This window comes from Xenopus laevis, chromosome 2L (assembly GCF_017654675.1).
Source record: "Xenopus laevis strain J_2021 chromosome 2L, Xenopus_laevis_v10.1, whole genome shotgun sequence".
Classification (NCBI taxonomy): domain Eukaryota; kingdom Metazoa; phylum Chordata; class Amphibia; order Anura; family Pipidae; genus Xenopus; species Xenopus laevis.
Window position 1 is genome coordinate 167,939,167 of NC_054373.1, and position 20,031 is coordinate 167,959,197.

The following is a 20,031-nucleotide window of genomic DNA, read 5'->3' on the forward strand; positions in this document are numbered from 1 at the left end:
GCAGTGCAGGGCAACAGTACATGATATTTTCATTACTTTAAAACACTTTCATTTTTTGGTGTTACTGTTCCTTTAACCTTGATCTAGGTCATGGGCCTTTCATGGCCAAGAATTTCAATCAATAGGTTATTAATGTCATTATTTAAGCTACACCAGATTTTATTGGTTATAAATAATGTGCCCAAGGAGCTAAACGCTCATAGGAGAATTGTGTTTTATTCTGAACATGTTGATGTTTATTAGTGACTCCATTCTAACGATACCACACCATAGGGAGCAATAAAAGTAAAATACTAAGGTGAACAGAGTGGAAAGTATGTTGTTTAAAATTTCTTCTTTAATTGCATTAAATTCCTGAATGATATAAAAGGATTAATTGTGGGTTTTAACACCCAATACATGCAAACTGGGAGAAAATTAAAGTGGACCTGTCACCCAGACATTAAAAGCTGTATAATAAAAGTCCTTCTTAAATAAACATGAAATCCAATTTCTATTTTCTATTAAAGCATTCATAGCTGTTGTAAACTCATTTAAAAATCCCAGCTGTCAATCAAATATTGTCTGCCCCTCCTCTATGCCTAGGCATAGAGGCGGGGCAGACAGTTACTTTCACTTTCCATTTAGCACTTCCTAGATGTCACTGCTCTCCACACATTCTCTTGTTCTCTTCACCATTTAATTGTGTAGCCAGTGCATGGGGATGGACATCAGGTCCCCCATTCTGGTGCACAAACAAGATTCTGAGATGATACAAGGCTTGTCTTAATAACAGTGTCCACAAAATGGCTCCTGCCTGCTTGCTATGATTATGAATTCCCAGACTGAAGGAAACAAGATTCAAATAATTTATATAGTGTAATTAAAATTCATTTTGCTTGACTAATGTGATAAAATAGGATTTTTTTGGGGTGACAGGTCCCCTTTAAGGACACTAGTATCTCCATACCCCTCCTATTTCATAGAAACAAAGTTGGAACAAAACTGAAACAACAGAGAGGGGATAGATTGAAGGCAACAATTTATGGTGTGCCAAGGCTTTGCTGGGTCAGTTCACTGCTGGTATAAACCAGTGAGGATTGTGGTTCCTAAATACTAGGATGGACTGGACGTGGTGAGTAGGAACTGGTTAACAGGAATTATTATTGTTCAAACCTATTTCTGCTCAAGCGGCCAAAGAAAGATGCACAAACTTAAATGACAGAATAATGAAAAATAGAAAACTTGTGTGGGAATACTTTTCCCACAAAACCATTCCATTGTTTTTATTTAAATATTGCTGGAATGTCTCATATTTATATAAAAGTATCCGGTTTGGGAAGTAGATTGTCCGGCAATATTGATGTTTTATCCTTTTACTCCCAAAGAATAAACTGAAGTTCAGTCAAGGTGCATGCCTGGTAGTACAATAGGACGTTATTGCGTCCGCTATACAAACTCTCATAACAATGTAGGATAAAGAAACAATGTGCTCCAGTTCACTTTAAAAAGGACTTTCAATATGATAAACAGAAAAAATTATATATTTTTTTTTCTTAAACAATTTTTTTCTATAATCCTATTAGTCTCTTTCTGCTTTATAACAAACTACTTGCTAGGCCCTATGACATAGCATCTTAATCTTAAAATATATATGAATTCAAGATGCACAGAATCAGACAACCATTCAGGCAGGATTCACATGAATCTCCATATTCAAGATTAACACACAATGCTGATAATGTGATTTTTGTTCGGAGGTGCGAAAAGAACCTGCTTCTTCACATAGCTCCACGAACAGACACAGCGCTGGTCTGTGTGCAGCTACCATGAGCAGATTTCAGCTTGAAAATGCATTTTGGGGGCAAATCTGCTCATTTTAGCTGCATACAGGGCACACAAGTGGATACACTCACAGAAGAGAGAAAAATTGGCTCATCCTCCCTGTGTGCCCTTAGCCTTTATTCTTAATAAGGGAACAAACAAATTTTGGGACATGATGTAAAGGAGAAAAGAAAATGCAGCTAAAAACAGAAAATAAAACAGAAAATCGAAAATAAACTTGAATTGCTGAAGTGCTCAGTGAAGCATTTAGAGGAGGTAAAGATAGTTAAATGGGAACTATCGCAAAAATTCAACTTTAAATATAAGTTTCATTATACTAAAATATTAAACTTTCTAAATACAACCAATTAAAAATTCTTTACCGTTTCTGAAAAACAATCAATTTCTCAGCATTTGTTTCCCTTCATTCTGTCTTCTTGCAGGTGTTTGGAGTCTGATTTTCATCGATAGTTCCAATATATCTTATAGGGCTATTATTATTACAGCTCACTCAACTAACTGATTCCAATACAAACAAAATATGTAGCACAAACTCTGCATGTAAGAGTGAGCTCTAATACATTTTCTAGGCAAAAGGAGCCCCCTTAAAGATATATTGGATCAAGCTGTCATTCAAAATCAGACTCCCAACGCCTACATGAAGAAAAAATAAAGAGAGAGGGGCGGTAAACATTAATTTAAATAGTTCTGAATTGATTATATTGAGAAAATGTCTTATTTCAGTACAATAAAGCATATATAATTTTTTTTAATTTTTGCAATAGTCCCCCATAAAGAAAAAAAGGCCGATATTCCAAAAAGCCAGGGAAATGAAGCAGGAGAGCAACAACACAAAATAAATAAATAAAGCAAAACAGCAAACCTATTATAGGGGATTAAGATAAACAGTAACTGGAAAAGTGCAAAAAGAATTACAAAAATAAAAATACAACATACAATTGATGTACTGGATCACACTAACAAAAAAAATACATAAATACCTTCATCAAAGAAATATTGAAAGATGTCAATGGCTGGTCACCTTTGTGGAAAGAAAATATGATGCAGTGCTCTTCCAGCTGATTAATTACTGTAGAATATAAAGTGATAATATTTTGCTACTCACCTGACAAGGCAAAAGGAGGACCCTTCGATTTAATCAGCTGGAGGAACATCTCAGCACTTAAGTACTGCTGCATTTGGGCCTAGGAACATCTCAGCACTTAAGTACTGCTGCATTTGGGCCTTTATCTAGACCCTACCACTTATCCTTGCCAGGCTCCCCATAACAGTAATATATTACTGATATAAAGGGACATATTCCCATCTGTATACCAGTGTAATATTGCCGAGATTGCTCTTCTGAGCACGATCGCTTGATGTGACAGGAGTAATATTTGCTACATCATAAATTTGTTGTTGTTTTGTCTGACCCCCACATGGACACAATGGCATGGGGTGCTACTATTACACATCCATGATATCAGCATTGTCAATTAAAAAAAAAAATGTAATCTGCAAGTGTTCAGAAGAACAATTTTACATTTAGTTATAGAGCTGGATATATGACCCTTTAACTCAAAGAAATAAGTTTTTTGGTAAACAGAACTGAAATTTCAAATGTATGAATATATAAATTCCGCCTACAGTTGTAGGAGATCCATAGATATATGGGGAGGCACATTTATCAAGGGTCGAATTTCGAATTCCTGTTGATTTTAAACTCCCTTAAATTCAAATCTACTTAACCAGATTTTAAAAAAAAATTTGAATATCTTAAACTCGGACAAATTTTACAGACTCGAATAGAATTAGACCAAACTCGATACAAGTTTTTTCTCCAAAAAAAACTTGTATGTCAGGAAGGCTACAAACAACTCCAAATTGGTCACTGCACCTCTCCCATTGACTTATACAGTAATTCAGCAGGTTTTAGGTGGCGAAAAGTCTTATTCAAATTCTTAAAGGGCAATAAATCTCGAAAATTGAATTACAATATTTTTAAAAAAACTCGAATGAAGTTTAGATAATTCCCTAGTTGAGTTTGACAGTTTTGACCATAATTAGATTTGACCCTTAATAAATCTGCCCAGTAGCGAGTCGGAACAACTTTTTGTACGAATATGATGCTACTATGAAGGAACCTTAGATTTCGAGGGACTCTTAAAAATCTGAATGATTTAATATTGTCTGATATTCTCTGTTTGTCATTAGGTTCTATTGTTCACAGAACATCAATGTAATGGCTTTACAAAAGCGAGTGGGCAAGGGAAACCTAAACAGCTGTCTGGTTTCCAAATATTTGAGTTGAATGAAGAGCTTTCACCAACATTGAGGAAAATTGCATTCCATCTTATAATGATGCTGCATTTCTCTAATATAATCCTAAGTATAGAACTAGATTTTATCTAGTAAAAGACAGGGAAATAAAATAGCAATTGTAACACTATATTGGTACAGCGAAGAATGATAAAGCACAAGTGTTATTCAGCATTTTGACCACAGGATGGCAGGCTGAAATAAATTACATCAACGCTTTATTTTTTTTTAATAAAATGTTGATACTTTAATGACATTAGTATACAAGTTACAGTTCTACTTTTTTTGCCTACAGAGTAAATGTATGCAAACAATATCATTGTCATAAAGAGAATGGATAGAATTTAGTGTTGCACAAGAAAAAAAAGAAACATACAATAACAGAATAAAAATTCCCAGATGAACTCTGCAAATAACATTTATAAAATTGTTTATACATAGAAATGGTCAAACAGAATTACCATTCTAAGCTGAATGTCATGAATATCAAGACCAAGCTGTATAAGTATTTTACCATCTATTCCAATTAACAAGATTTAAAATTGTTGCTCATTTAATAGAACTTGAGTTATTAGTTCCACGACATTCCACTTGTTTACCAATGTGAAGTCCTGTTCCTAACCTTGAGAGCTAGGTAAAGGGATTCTGTCATGATTTTAATTATGTAGTTTTTATTTCTAAATTACTATGTTTACACTGCAAATAATTCACTCTGCAATATAACATTTCATTCCTGAACCAGCAAGCGTATTTTTTAGTAGTAATATTGGTGTGTAGGCTTCAGGTCATTTTGCCTGGTCATGTGCTTTCAGAAAGAGCCAACACTTTAGGATGGAACTGCTTTCTGACAGGCTATTGTTTTTCCCTACACAATATAACTGAATGTGTCGCAGTGGGACCTGGATTTTACTACTGAGTGTTGTTCTTAGATCTACCAGGCAGCTGTTATCTTGTGTTAGGGAGCTGCTATCTGGTTACCTTCCCGATGTTCTGTTGTTAGGCTGCTGGGGGGGAAAGGGAGTGGGGTTATATTACTCCAACTTGCAGTACAGCAGTAAAGAGTGACTGAAGTTTATCAGAGCACAAGTCACATGAATGGAGGCAGCTGGGAAACTGACATGTCTAGCCGAATGTCAGATTTCAAATTTAAAAACATCTGCTCTTTTGAGAAACTGATTTCAGTGCAGAATTCCGCTGGAGCAGCACTATTATTAACTGATGTGTTTTGGAAGAAAAATTTTCCCATGACAGTATCCCTTTAAAGACAAAAGTATCTTAGCATCGCACAGAAAACTGTATCAACCAAGATAAGAAATCACGATTGCTTCTAGGGAAAGGCTTACAACTTCAGTCCTGGAATCCAGTATATAAAAGCGATGAGCTTTTAAAGTGTTGCCTGTGCCCTTCATCTCAAGTGCATAATTGTATAAGAGGCTGCTTCTTCAGGAGACAATCTCACTGTAATGTCCCATAGGAAACTAAGTATCCTTCACCAAGGAAAAGACGAGAAATATTATTTTCAAAAGCTTTAAATCTTGAAGGGGCTGCTTGGAAACATCTGAAATTTATATATATATTTTATGTTTTTTCTAAATATTTTACTTAAAAATTAATTAAATGTCATTCCCCCTTTCAAGTCTCCCAGTATCAAATCAGTAACGCAGACTGCTGACTATACATTACAATATTTATATATTGATACATCTCTTGGCAGCAGCTGCAGAAGCATCAGTCCCTACTAAGCAGGCTCTCTCAATTGAATAAGGCTGTCCCTGTGCAACTGTTACAGTGGATACATTAGTTGCTGTCATTTGCTCTGATGTTGCCGAGAAAAGTATCAACCGACATACCACGTCTTGCACATTCCAAAAAAAAAAAATAAATAAACCATACAGGCTCCTGAAAAAACTGACCTTTCTGTGTATGAATGGGATCACATCATCATCCCGGGCCGAAGCAAATGTAAATTATGTATAAACTATGTAAAGCGCAGAATAACAATTTACAGAGCTTATAAAAGGAGGAAAATGTAATTTACAAAATGAACATTTTAGAAAGGCTTAAAAAAAATATATTAAAAAAAAAACCTGAAAAAAATATATTATTACTTTAACTGAGGTTTTGTTAAGAAGTCCCCTGCAAAAATCTTTCTAAATGCTTTACCAACCACAAAGCGGTCAACTATATTAAGACCAAAAACCATCAACATCCCAATTTTGCTCTCCGTATTCCTTTATAATTCTGCTTACCCTGCTGCTATTTCTCCTTCCAATAATTCACTTTCACAGGAATCGTCACGGTCACTATAGCTCCCCATAGACGCGACGATTCTTCTTGCCGAACGACCGATTTTAGGGAAGCCTGACCAATCCTTCGAAATTATCGTGCGGTTAGTGGGATTCGAACGATCGTGCATCTTACGATTTTTTGGCCCACATCTGTCAGGAAATTGATCGGCCAGGTCAAAAAATCTTTGCCGGTCCCAGTGCAATCTATCTATGTTTGCAGGGCCAAGCAGGCAGCTCCCCTTTGTTTTCCTGGCAAATTGGTCTTTTTAGTTGGTCAATTCGTACGATTGTTCAGAGAAGATCGTGGTCTCACGATCAGGATCTGATCTTTTAAAAATCTCAACATCTATGGCCAGCTTAAGACTTGCCTACCGTATGGGTCCTTTATATTTGATATCTAGTTTCACCACAACACCCATGGGAAGCCCCAAGTAGGACCACTTACACAAGCTCTCAGGATACACGTTGTTCTTTTACAGCCTTCTGATTGGTTAAGCTGGCTATAGACGTGCAGATAAATCCTTATGCCCGACGAATGATTGTTCGTTGCCAACTCCCGACCTACCACTAACCATTCAGATTAAATAAACTAGTAAAAAGAACAAATCGGGCGATTTTATTGTCATTAATTAAGCAATCATTCTAAAGTTTTGTCTGACAGATAGTGGTGAGTCACCCACTGATATTGTTAGATGCAGAGCGATCATTTGTGGACTGAAATCTTCTAACCTGTCCGAGTAAATGACAGCCAGCTTTTAAGTCTGACTCTTTTGTTGTAAAGATGGCTAGCCTGTATCACATGGGGAGACATTTAATAAGAGTCAAATTTTCTAATTCATGTGCGTTTTTTTTTTTTTTTTAAAACTCCCATAAACTAGTATTCGACCAATCAAAATGTATTAGTAAAATGGAATTTTCTCAGCTCGGATGAATTCAATTCATCCGAAAACTCAACTTGAGTTTGATTCGAATTAGAAAAACTCGAATTAAAAAAAACTTGATTTGAGTTCTTTCTTCAAAAAATGTCAGGAAGGCAGCAAACCACCAAATTGATCCCTGGGCCTCTGCCATTGACTTATACAGAAATTCGTCAGGTTTAAGGTGGCAAATAGTTTAATAATTTGAGTTCTTAAAGGGCCAGAGTATGCTAAATCTCGAAATTCGTTTTTAAAACTCGAATCGAGTTTGGATAATTCACAATTCGAATTTGAGTGTTTTGACAAAAAAAAAAATCTGCCCCCTACTGTTGGAGTGCAGGATGCACATGCTATGCCTGAGGCTTGGAGAAGGAGGACCGTGCTGGAAGAAAATAAGTCTAACAGATTTAACGTAAGAGGCATACCGCTGATAGCTGTGGGAATCTGCACAAAAGTCCTATGTCCTAAGACAGTAAAATTTGGCAGTGATAGGATCTTTAGTTGCTCTACTGCATTTTATTAAACTATTTGTTAAACAGATGTTTTCAATATGTTTCAAGAGAAAAATAATACAGTAAAACTCCCATTTTACATCCCCTGATTTTAAGGATTTCCTCATTTTTAGGGATGCACCGAATCCAGGATTCGGTTCAGGATTCGACTTTTTTCAGCAGGATTATGATTCGGTCGAATCCTTCTGCCCGGCCAAACCAAATGCAAATTAGGGATGGGAGGGAAATAGCATGACTTTTTGACACAAAACAAAGAAGTAAAAAATGTTTTCCCCTTCCCACCTTTGCTTATGCAAATTAGTATTCGGACAAATCTTTCGTGAAGGATTCGTGGGTTCGGCCAAATCCAAAATAGTGGATTCGGTGCATCCCTATGCATTGTACATTGTTGTTTTGTGGTCCCACCTATATATTATGCATAATACATTTTTCCTGATTTTACACCATTTTTTTAGCAATGCACCGAATCCAGGATTCTGCCTTTTTCAGCAGGATTCGGATTTGGCCGAACCGAACCCTAATTTGCATATGCAAATTACGGATGGGGAGGGAAATCTCGTGACTGTCACAAAACATGGAAGTAAAAATGTTTCCCCTTCCCACCCCTAATTTGCATTTGCAAATTAGGATTCGGATTGGTATTCGGCTGAATCTTTCGTGAAGGATTCGGCCGAATCCAAAATACTGGATTTGGTGCATCCCTAATTGTTTAATGGTCCACTGAAAAATTTAAAATGGGGGTTCTACTGTATTTAAAAAAATCTGCAGTTAGTAATAACTATTTAAATTATTTCCACCTAAAAGACATGCTTGATCCCAGCAAAGTTTTTTGTGATGTACAAAACATTCCGTGTACAATTGTTTCATATATGCACCTCTGTACCTACAATTGCAAACAACTTTCCCTGCTCACAGACATTTTTTTGTTGGTCAGAAATCATAAATCACCATGTGCAATAAAAAAATATATCCACACATGAATGCGCAATCAATTTACCTGAAGTAAAAATGCCTAAGTGAAGTTATTAAAAAAATAGATAAAGCATAGGATAATAAATAATTTAATATAATTCCTAACATAAGTCCTAATTAAGTTCACGCATCTATATAAAACCACAAGTTATAAGGCTTTGTGCATCTATAAAGGGTATTAAAATCTAAAGTTAAATATACTTTAAAACATATTTGGTTAAAAGATACATAAATTGTACTTATGGTCATATTTAAAAATGTATTAAAGGGGATGTTCTTCCAAACACTTTTTTCAGTCCCATTGTTTTGAGATTGTTCACCTGAAAAATACTTTTTTCAATTACTTTCCACCGTTTTTCCATGACCTAAGTTTAGAGTTTTATTTCCGTCTCTGCTGTTTGAGTCTGGCAGCTCAGTAATGCAAGTGCAGACTCGGTTATGATTTTGCAACATTTAGTGGATGCAGATACATTTCTCAGCAACATCTCTTGAGTATTAGCAACTATTGTATCAATTCTAACAGCTGCCTTTAATGAAACTCAAGTATTCAGCTCAGCAGGAATAAAGATAAGTATTGGATCGACTAAATGCATCAATTTAGATTAGTTTAGAGGGTCTGCGACCCACCCCTCCTAAAGCTGCTTTAGAAGGTGAAAAATTTGACTTTACACGTCAATATTAAAAGAATGGTAACAGATAGAAAATAGAAATGAATTGAAAAAAGTATTTCTGGTGAACTGACTGAAACCAACTTTACTGAACAAAAGGGAAGGCGAACGACTACTTTAAAGGGGTGGTTCACCTTCAGGTTAACTTTTAGTATGTTATAGAATGGACACAGATTCTAAGCAAACCCTCTCTAAAACTACACATTTTTCGTTATTGCTACTTTTTATAACATCTTTCTGTTCCGATCCTCCACTATTAATATTCGATATTCTCATTCAAATCAATGCATAGCTGCTGAATAAAAAGCAAAATAACTCAAAAGCCATAAGTAATAAAAAATGAAAACCAATTGCAAATGGTCTCATCGTACTAAAAGTTAACTCAAAGATGACCAACCCTCTTATTCTAATCTCTTATTCGGTTATATCAGAAAAACTACTGTTCGATAAATTCACAATGTTTTACATAGTATTAGAATATATATATATATATATATATATATATATATATATATATATATATATATATATATATATATATATATATATATATACCTACATACATACGACATTCTATAGGAAATTAAACTAGTCAAAATCATACAAGTTTATATATACACAAACTATTTTTTTTCTACTGTACATGCTTTTATTGTATCACTTTTGTATTGGTGATAGGGAAACCCTTACTTCCCTTTAGAGTCAGGCTGGACTGGTGGGACACCCGGTAAAAATCCTGTGGGCCCCGCCAACCCCCACCCTGCAAGAAACTCTTGGCGCTCCCCCTGAACTCCCCAGATCTTGGCTGCCAAGGAAGTAAAAGGTAAGGGGGAGGGTTGTAGTGGTGGGTACGGCCTCTGGTGAAGCGCACAACTATGGCACGGATTTCTAGGGTGAAATTCTGACCCTGCTTTCCTGACTGATGCAAGTACCAAATTGATGAAGCAGGAACATATAGGGGTATATTTATCAAAGAGCGAAGTTACAGGTCACCACAGTCCTCTAAAGTGAAACTCCGCCATTCATTTCTTATATATATTAAGCATGAAATTTCACATTTACCCATTGATAAATATTCTTTTAAAATCCCATAGAAATTAATGGAGAGTGGCGGAATTTCACTCTAGAGGACTGTGGCGACCACTAATATACCCCATAAGCGGTTTAAAAGTTTATCTTGTACCATACAATAATGTAAAACATATATCTACATAGGGCGTTTCATTTATTCCTCATATATGGTAGTAATGTGGTTTTTAAAATGTGTGTCTTCTCAAATAAATATTTACTTACTATAATGTCTCTTTTTGGAAGTGGCCTTCCTGGTATATTATTTTAAGATGCACCTTCAAAAAGCAGTCATTTCAATTTCATCTACAACTTTTAAACACAACAACATGGCAAAACGTGGTACGTTTCATTTGTATGTTTGTTACAGATTTTTTCGGTAAGTGTTTATGTATAGAAGACACAGAATTGCCGAACTGTTAACCTATTGAAGTACTTTGGCACAAATGCATAGTCAGCACAGAAATATTCTGAAAGGATCAAAATAGTGATTTTTTTTTCCTTTCTTTCAGTAGTGTAACTTGGGATAACTTGAAAAAGAGTTTACCATCTTAAAATCACTGAGGCAGGCTGGGCTGCAAAACCTCTTCCATTGGCCATCGACCATAAGTATATTACTTCCGGCTCCTTTGCTCGGCAAGTATTCACCGCAGTGCTCACAACAATTCATGACTAAGCCATTAGCCATCCTGTATCGGTTGAAGCAGTGATCACTACAAAGCTTGTGTGTCATGTTTTTAAAGCTAACCTCATGGCGAATCTGTAAGAAAAAAATTGATTCTTTAAATCTTATAGTGTTAAAACAAAAAACATCCACTGGATATTTCCTAAGACCGTCTGGAAAATAATTTAAGTATAACAGAAAATAAATTGAAAAAAAAAAAAATCAGGATATCCTAATAATGTCCTGTTAGATTTTAACACAAGGAAGTTAAAAAATGTTTTAATGCGCTGCATGCAAACCCCTTCCTTGCCCTAATTTGCATATCGGTATTCACCTAAATCTTTTATGAAGGATTCAAGCAAATCCTAAAACACGGATATAGGGATTCAGTGCATACCTATTGTACACATAAGCATCATTTGGAGTTCAGGAGCTTTGAAGTTTGATTTGCAGCAAGAATTTCCATTCAAAAGTTGATAAAGCACCCCCTTAAAGTAAAAGTTACTGAACCTGACTGTTTTGCCCACCTGTCACTTCTCCACCTTCTCAACAAAGTAACTACTACGGTGGCCCAGACAGAGAACTTGGTAGACTGAATAGATGAACTTTACCTCCGTTAATTTGCCACAAATAGTGCATCTCGATTTGTTCTGGTTCTTGGAAGCATTCTGTTTATCTTCATAGACAGATAAACAATATGTACTACAGAACTCCTGAAATGACTCACTTGAATCAACCTGGGCAACAATTGTCCCTTTCATTGTTGTAATATCCCTGGAAATTAAATGGAAACATTTTAACATTACAGATCAGAAATAAAAATTTTAATAGCAGTTGCTTAGGGGTAATTAATAAATATAAGCTAATAAAAAAACAGCAATGAAAACTAATAATTATTTAGTCCTATGCTTAATGTAAGCGTAGTTGCAATATACATTGTGCTTCGTTTGAGTATAGTTGAGGAGTTCATTACATCCCTTCCCAGTTTTTATTTTTCTGATTTTCTTGGGGTAGGGGTAGAGAAAAGAAAAAAAGGGGGGGGGGGTTTTCAGAGAACGTCTGATCTAATAGTCCCAACCCGAAAATTTGAATCAAATTCGAACTGAATTTTCCCTCCAAAAAAAAGAAAAAGAAAATGTCAGAAAGGCAATTAACACATTCAAATGATTCAATGGACTGCCATTGACTTGTAAATCAAATCAGTAGGTTTTAGGTGGTGAATGTTCGATTTAGAACGGTTTCCATGGTCAAGGTGTGATAAATCTCACATTCGAATTTACATTCTAATTTTGGGATTAAAATTTGACTGTGTGAAATTCTGACACCAGAGGGAAAAAAAAATAATCAAAATTACTATTCAAACCTTAATAAATCTGCCCATTTGTGATGTTAGTTCTGTTTTCTTATTTCACTTACCCCCGGCAGATAAGTTTCCTCCAGTGTTGGACTGGGATGCCAGGGGCCCACCAGAAAACCTTAGATCCTAGGCCCACTTTCCAAACTATTATTCCTACTCTCCTCACTTTTAACTTCTTTATTTTTCTAGTCTTTTATCTCCACATACTATACTCTATTCTTCCATTATTAATCATCTTAAAGAAATTTGGAATGACCATGAAATAGGCCAACTGGTTAGAATCAAGAGGGCCCATTGGCACCTGGGCCCACCGGGAGTTTTCCTGGTATCCCGGTGGGCCAGTCCAGCACTGGCTTCCCCTCACCTGCCCCCTAACTTGTGAATCTGAATGAGCACAGTTAACTACGCCTACCAATACTCCATGCTCTCTGCACTGTAAGCCAAATTTATGTGTGATCAGGAGCTCAATGCAGAGACCCAGGAATTTCATGGGCGCAAGTGCTCTGTGAATTAGCACTAAGGGGAGTGTCCCAGGGTAAGTAAATTACTCATTTTGTCTCTCTCCCTTAATTCAAATCAGCGACAAAATCCTTCTTATCATTAAGGAAATGTAACATTACTTTCCATGAAACTTGCTCTAAGGGAAATTTGTTGAGAGGTACAGAGGTACAATCATTACCTAAAAAGGTATAGGAGAGCATCTGTAAAAAAAATTTTTTAGTTCTGTAGAGCATTTTTTTCCCAGGAAAGCGGAAACACAAATGGATTTTTGCAATATGGAACATGTTTGCCTCGTATGCCCTGTAACTATACAAGTTTGGGCTTGGCAAAGATATGCAGAAAGAGGAAAAATGCATAACATGCCATGATCACACAGATACAATATAATTTTTTAAATGACAATTAAAAGAACAGTAACACCAACAAATGAATGTGTTTTGAATTAATGAGAATATAAAGTACTGTAGTGCTGCACTGGCACAACTACAGTGTTTACTTCAGATACTCTACCATAGTTTATATAAACAAGCTGCTGTGTAGCCATGGAGGCAGCCATTCAAAGCTGAAGAAGGAGAAAAGGCTCAGGATACACAGCAGATAACAGATAAGCTCTGTGGTATACAATGGGATTGTTCAGAATGCATCTATTATCTACTGTGTATCCTATGCTTGAATGGCTGCCCCCATGGCTACAGAGCCCATGTTCTAAATCCCATAGGAACAAATAGAACATGGTTGAGTTTTAATTTATCAAGTATTAAACATTTTGATAAATCTGCCCGTATATTGTCATTCCATTAAAACACTATTTAAATAAATAAGAAAAAGACTAATTGCAAATTGTTAAATGGATCTCTACATCATATTTAAAGTAAATGTTAAGGTGAACTAAGCTTTAATCACAACAGTATCATTGTGACGTTACCCCTTAATAAAAATGTGGAAGCACCTTAATACTTACTTTTTACACATAGTGCAAAGCTTCTTTGGGGCTGGTTTCTGTGAAAACGATGACAAGCAAACTGTTGAACAAAACAGATGAGTGGATCCTTTTCTCTGATATGCTGTCTGTCCTTTCTGAAGTGGCTTCTTACAGTTTGCACAAGTGACTTTAACAGCTTTTGATGGCGGCTGCTGCTGTTGCTGTGGCTGAAAAACCTGTTTTGGAAGTGAGGCTACAGGTGAAAGAGAATCCACTCCTGTCTGCTTTAGGTTCCTGGGAAATGAAGCAGACTGGGATATCCAGGAATCTGTTGAAAAATAAATAGAATTGATTAAGAAAGATTGAAACTGGGGGGTATCACTGGCTTGTTTAAGGCTAAGGGCAAACAGGGAGATTTGCAGTTCTTGCGAGGAAACTTCGGAAAATTAAGTACCATTAATGTTTTTTTGATTTCCTGCAAGAGAGAAAGCATTTCGGCAAAATTTGTCCCCCGCAGTAACACAGACTTAAAGTAACAGTAACACCAAAAAATGTAAGTGTTTTAAAGTAATTAAAATATCATGTACGGTAGTCTTGCCCTGCATTGGTAAAACTGATCTGTTTGCTTCAGAAACTCTACAATAGTTCATATAAACAAACTGCTGTGGAGCAATGGCGGAAATTGAAAAACAGCTATATGGCACAGGTTAACTAATGGATAACAGATAACACCATTAGACAGACAGAGCTTATTTGCTATCTGCTGTGTAACCTGAGCCTTTTCTCCTTTGAATGGCTGCCCCGATTGCTACACAGCAGCTTATTTATATAAACAATAGTAGTGCTTCTTAAGCAAACAAGGCAGTTTTACCAGTGCAGGGCAACACTGCATTATATTTTCATTACTTTAAAACAGGTATTTTTTGATGTTACTGTTCCTTTAAATGCAGGTAACCAATCTCCCTGTGTGCCATTAGCCTACAGGGGGCAGTGAACGCCTATGTAAAAGCTTTGCTAAACATGAGCACAATAAATAGCATTAATGTTAAACAATAATTCAACAGTACACTGAACAGTGGTATGTGTTGCAAAGGTAATTTATTTAGCCCCAAACCTTATAGAAAGTGTGATGTTTTGGGCATATATAGCAGTTTCTTCAGCCTAGCTTCATAAAGGGTCACAAAACATCAGCTTTTCTTTATTGTTTTGGACTGAATAAATCATTCTTCCAACAACAATCGATCTACAGTAGACAAGCGGGTAGGCCGAAAAGATTATATCCCCTGCTGGTGATGTTATTATGCAAAAGAAGGGCGCACACTAATTTTCAGAAGGTGGCAGCACTACTGAAAAGCAGCTAACACACAAGGTTTGTATGCTTTTAGGCAGAATAAAGCCCCTCTGGCTTTTTTTTTCTTTGGCATTATAAAAGGACTAATGGAAAGTGGTTTTATTTTGCCCTGAACTCATTAACTCTTCCCCTATTTATATGCCGTTTATCATTATAAACAAAACCCTCCCTTCAAGTTGCAGCCTTTGCAAGTCATTTGTTTTACTACTTACATCTCTGTAAACAGTGAAAGGACAGAACTAGGAAGTTAGAAAGTAAAAGTGGTTTCATTTTCTTTTTTACAGCAAGTTATTAAAAAAAAAAAATTCTGGTTGAAACAATAGGCAAGAAAGTATGCTCAGCACTAGCACTAATTCACTGAGCTTGCTCTAAAAAAGGCTGACATTTTAAACCTGCCTGTGTAACATCTTAACATCCAATGTCAAAATCATAAAACCATTTAATATTGTTAACAAAAAAAACCATTAAGATTGTTAGGCAAATTTAATTTTATAGCAGGATGGCCATCACTATTTTTATTTGAAAAGGGCTTTACTGTGTTGTCTTTATTCATTTAAAAGCAATATACAAATAGTTGTTAAAACATTAGAAAATATGATTCTGTTAATTACTTCTTTATACAGAATAAATGACAGTAAAAAGATGACTGGTAACAGGCTCCTAGTCATGTTAAGGGGTGGGAAAAAAAATAAACATACAATTTTGTTGAAAACAATAAAATACAATTTTGTTGACTATATAGAAGTCCTGAGTTTATTATACCTAGAGTCATGGCTTATGTTTAGCAGAACAGACTAGAATTTGCAGTCTTGACTATCGCTAGAATTGTAGTAGTTAAAAAAAAAAAATTTTCAAGGCAAATGCAAATAGCAACATGCTAAAAAAAAAAAACAAAACAAAAAAAAATGGTGGAAGGATTCATATAAAATATGTGCAGGTATAATTAGAACAAGGATTCTGCTCACATTTTGTGGCTTTCTAATAGCTAAATCCTCAGCCAGCCACTAACAGTTTTTTACGTCAAAGTCTACCCATCCTTAAGAATTAATCTTAAAGTGATACGAACACTAAAAATTTTCTTCTTCTTAAAAATTTTCTTTTGAAAATTATTACTCTACATTAAAAGTTACTTATAGGTCATGTTGATGTTCTTTCCCTGATAGTTCTGCTTTTGTAAGTAATTGTCACTTGAAGTTCCTAAACCTGACTGTTTTGCCAACCTGACTGTCCCTTCTCAACATGTCCGTTACAATTTCTAATGCTAACAGACTACTGAAGCTCAAATATGGCAGCACCCTCAGAAAGGAACATGGGGGATCAGATGGATAATATAAAAGCATCTGTAAATACTTTTTATAGAAAAATTATAAATAGCATGCGAAGATAATGTTATAGCTGTTAAAAAAGGTTTAATTTCTAGTGTCAATATCGATAAGTATAAATTTCATATTTTGTAAGCAAAATACAGTTTTCATTCTTAAGGAATGTAAAGCGATTCTCTGTGATTGCTTCACAAAACATTCTATTCAATTTTAAATATACTTAAAAATATGAAAATAAATTGGCAACCATTTCAAAGGAGAAGGAATGGTTAAATCAATGAGGGGTGCCAAATGTTAGCCCCCCCCGCCTTCAGGGGTTATAATTACTAATAGCATTCTTCATTGACCGCAACGGTGCTGCAATAAAGTGAAAAGACCAGCTTTCCTCTAAAAGTTAAACTTTTCACTTTACTGAGAATATGTATCCTGAGTCAAGAGGAAGACGCAGGATCAAGATGACTCTGTGGTGCTTGCTCAAAAGTACTTCTGGCAGGTGCAGTTTTCTGCTAACAGGTGCACCTGCCTTAGGTATCAGGTAAGTGATTGTAATTCCTGGGATGGGAGGGGATTGGTGGTGCCTAACATTTGTGATTTAACATTTCCTTCTTCTTTAAAACATTGTTCTGGGTAAAACCAATCAACATTTGTTCAGAAACCCCAGCAAAAAGCATTTGCAACATGAGCATGCAAATTATTACTTACCAGGATTGTGATGTGATGCAGACTCTCCATTTTGAAAAACATCACCACCGACATTAATTCTACCTGGATTATATGGTCCCATGCCAGACTTGTTCTGTGAAGCATGAGGAGAGGGATATGTCTGCACATGAACCCCAAAATTACTTGACTGCATTCCATTTGGCATGTCTGCTAAGCCAGGGTTCTGCAGAGATGTCACATGGGTTATCATCAGATTCATGTCTCGCACCTCGGCATTCTGAATCGGACCATCATTCACAGAAGTTATGCCTGAATCTAAAGTAGTTACATTAGCAATCTGAATCTCTGAATCTGGCTCTGTAGTAATACCAGCACTTGTCATTCCAGTATTAACAGTGTTTCTTGAGAAGTTGGAGGAAGAAGGGAAATCCAAATTAACAGGTCTGCTAGAATCCATCGTTCTCCGGTCACTAAAACTAGAAGCATGCTTCTCAAGCACATGACTGACTACTACATCCTCCTCATCATCAATGATGATCGTTTCGCTTATTGCCCCCTTAAAAGAATCCAAATCCTTGTTGGAAGAATGTGATTTTAAATCATTCCTATGAAATTCATTTTTTGATAATGAAAATCCAACATTTCTCTGTTCAGCTGATGCAGTATTACGTGCAATTTGTACAGGCTCAATGAAAACAACATCATCGTCATCATCAACCGGAGTGCTTTGGAAGGTAGTGGAGGGTGTTGGTCCTCCAAAAGCAGTGCCAGCATTTTTAAGTCCCGTAGCCATTTTATTAGATAAAAAAAGAACTGCTATTTATATGCTCCAATCATTTACTGTACCACTATCCATTACAAACCCTGTGTTAAAAGAAACAAAAGACATTATGTTTATCTCAAAAGGATCAAAATCCCCACCCCTCCCACAACATTAACATTATGAAGAACTATGAAGCGGAGCATGTGCCATGAACCATGCTAACGTACGTAGAAGACTAACTTACCTTTATGGCATAATTTTAAAGGCCGTTTCCCCAGCCGTTCTAAGATGCCATCATCTTGGAGAAGACACAATGGACTGCATGCACACCTTTACTTTTTAAATATAGGATTTTTAAAATGGGGTTCTTAAAATGACAACTTCCAGTAGAATACCTGCAGATTTAAAAGACAAATACACTTTAGTATATTTCAGGCTCACAAAAACTAAATATCGATATAATAAAGGATAATTATGTCATAACTTCAGCCGTGCAGTAAAAGAGATAATCACTGCCTTAAAGTATCAGTAACAATTTTTTTATTTAAAAAAAAATTTGTTAATATAGAACGAGAAAAAAAAAAAAAACACAAAGACAAATTAAACTTTTAAATCGCCAAGTGCTTATTAAGAAATAACTTACCGAAACTCTGCATGCGCAACTCTTCAGAAAAGGAGACACAGTGATGATCCATCATGCAGCGCTCGATTTCTCCTCCCTGGCTAGCTCCTATAAGGAAATCGAGCGCCGCACAATGGATCGCCTTTTCTAAAGAGGAGCGCAAGTGGAGTTTCGGTAAGTTATTTCTTAATAAAGACAGCGATTTAAAAGTTTCATTTGTCCTTGTATTTTTTTCGTTCTATGAGAATGAATTTCTTTTTTTTTTTTAATTATGTTACTGGTCCTTTAAGGCTAATGCTTGATGAAGCTGAAAAACACAAGCCAAGAATCAGCCCCTTCACTAACATTAGCACCCTGCTAACATTTGTGCTGGCCCCAGTGTAGAAGTTTGCATTTTCACACCGAAATGAGCTGTGTGTGCTGCACCTGGGCTGACACAATTGTGCCGACACAATTGTGCCGGGTGCAGGCAGGACAGGGTAATAATGCTAGTGTAGGGGCCGATTCACAGCCTGCGCATATCAGTAGGCCGATTTTCAGCCCCTTTGGTAACAGCCTAAGATACCTGCAATAAAGATGTGGATTCCAGCAACAAAAGTTGTGATGGCCATAAGAACAAACATAATATTAAATAAAGAGCCACCTTGCAGTATTTGGTTGCTTATAGGATACCTCCTTTTATAGCATTGGTTCAATGATTAGAGCTTGAACACTTTTTTGCCTGTTATCTTAAAGGAATAGTTCAGTGTGAAAATAAAAACTGGATAAATAGATAGGCTGTGCAAAATAAAAAATGTTTCTAATATAGTTAGTTAGCCAAAAATGTAATGTATAAAGGCTGGATTGAACAGATGTCTAATAAAACAGCCAGAATCCAACTTCCTGCTTTTCAGCTCTATAACTCGGAGTTAGTCAGCGACTTGAAGGGGGGCAACATGGTACATTTCTGTTCAGTAAGTTTACAATTGATCCTCAGCATTCAGCTCAGATTCAAAAGCAACAGATATGACCCATGTGGCCCCCCCCTCAAGTCTCTGATTGGTTACTGCCTGGTAACCAGGATAACCATCCAAGAAGACACTGGCACACAAAGGCAAGTAACAGCAGGGTTATACCCTTGCGTGTTTATTCTGCAAACGTGCAACGTTTCGGGGTCAGACCCCTTTGTCAAGCATGTCCCCATGGCTACACAGCAGCTTGTTTATATAAACTATAATATTGTTTCTGAAGCAAATACAACAGTAGTACAAGTGCAAAGTAACAGTACATTATATTTTAATTTATTTTGAAACACAAATTTTTGGGTGCTACTGTTCCTT

At 36.1% G+C, this 20,031-nt stretch overlaps 1 protein-coding gene across 1 annotated transcript in view; it reads right to left on the minus strand.

The window, feature by feature from the left end:
- Window positions 1-20,031, minus strand: part of zmym2.L (zinc finger MYM-type containing 2 L homeolog) — a 52,759-nt gene that overhangs the window by 24,320 nt on the left and 8,408 nt on the right. The window contains 6 exon segments of the mRNA NM_001093084.1: window positions 11,095-11,307; window positions 11,823-11,985; window positions 14,031-14,319; window positions 17,367-17,944; window positions 17,947-18,191; window positions 18,335-18,485. Of these exon segments, the coding sequence (NP_001086553.1) occupies window positions 11,095-11,307; window positions 11,823-11,985; window positions 14,031-14,319; window positions 17,367-17,944; window positions 17,947-18,032 (1,329 nt within the window). The 5' untranslated portion in view covers window positions 18,033-18,191; window positions 18,335-18,485.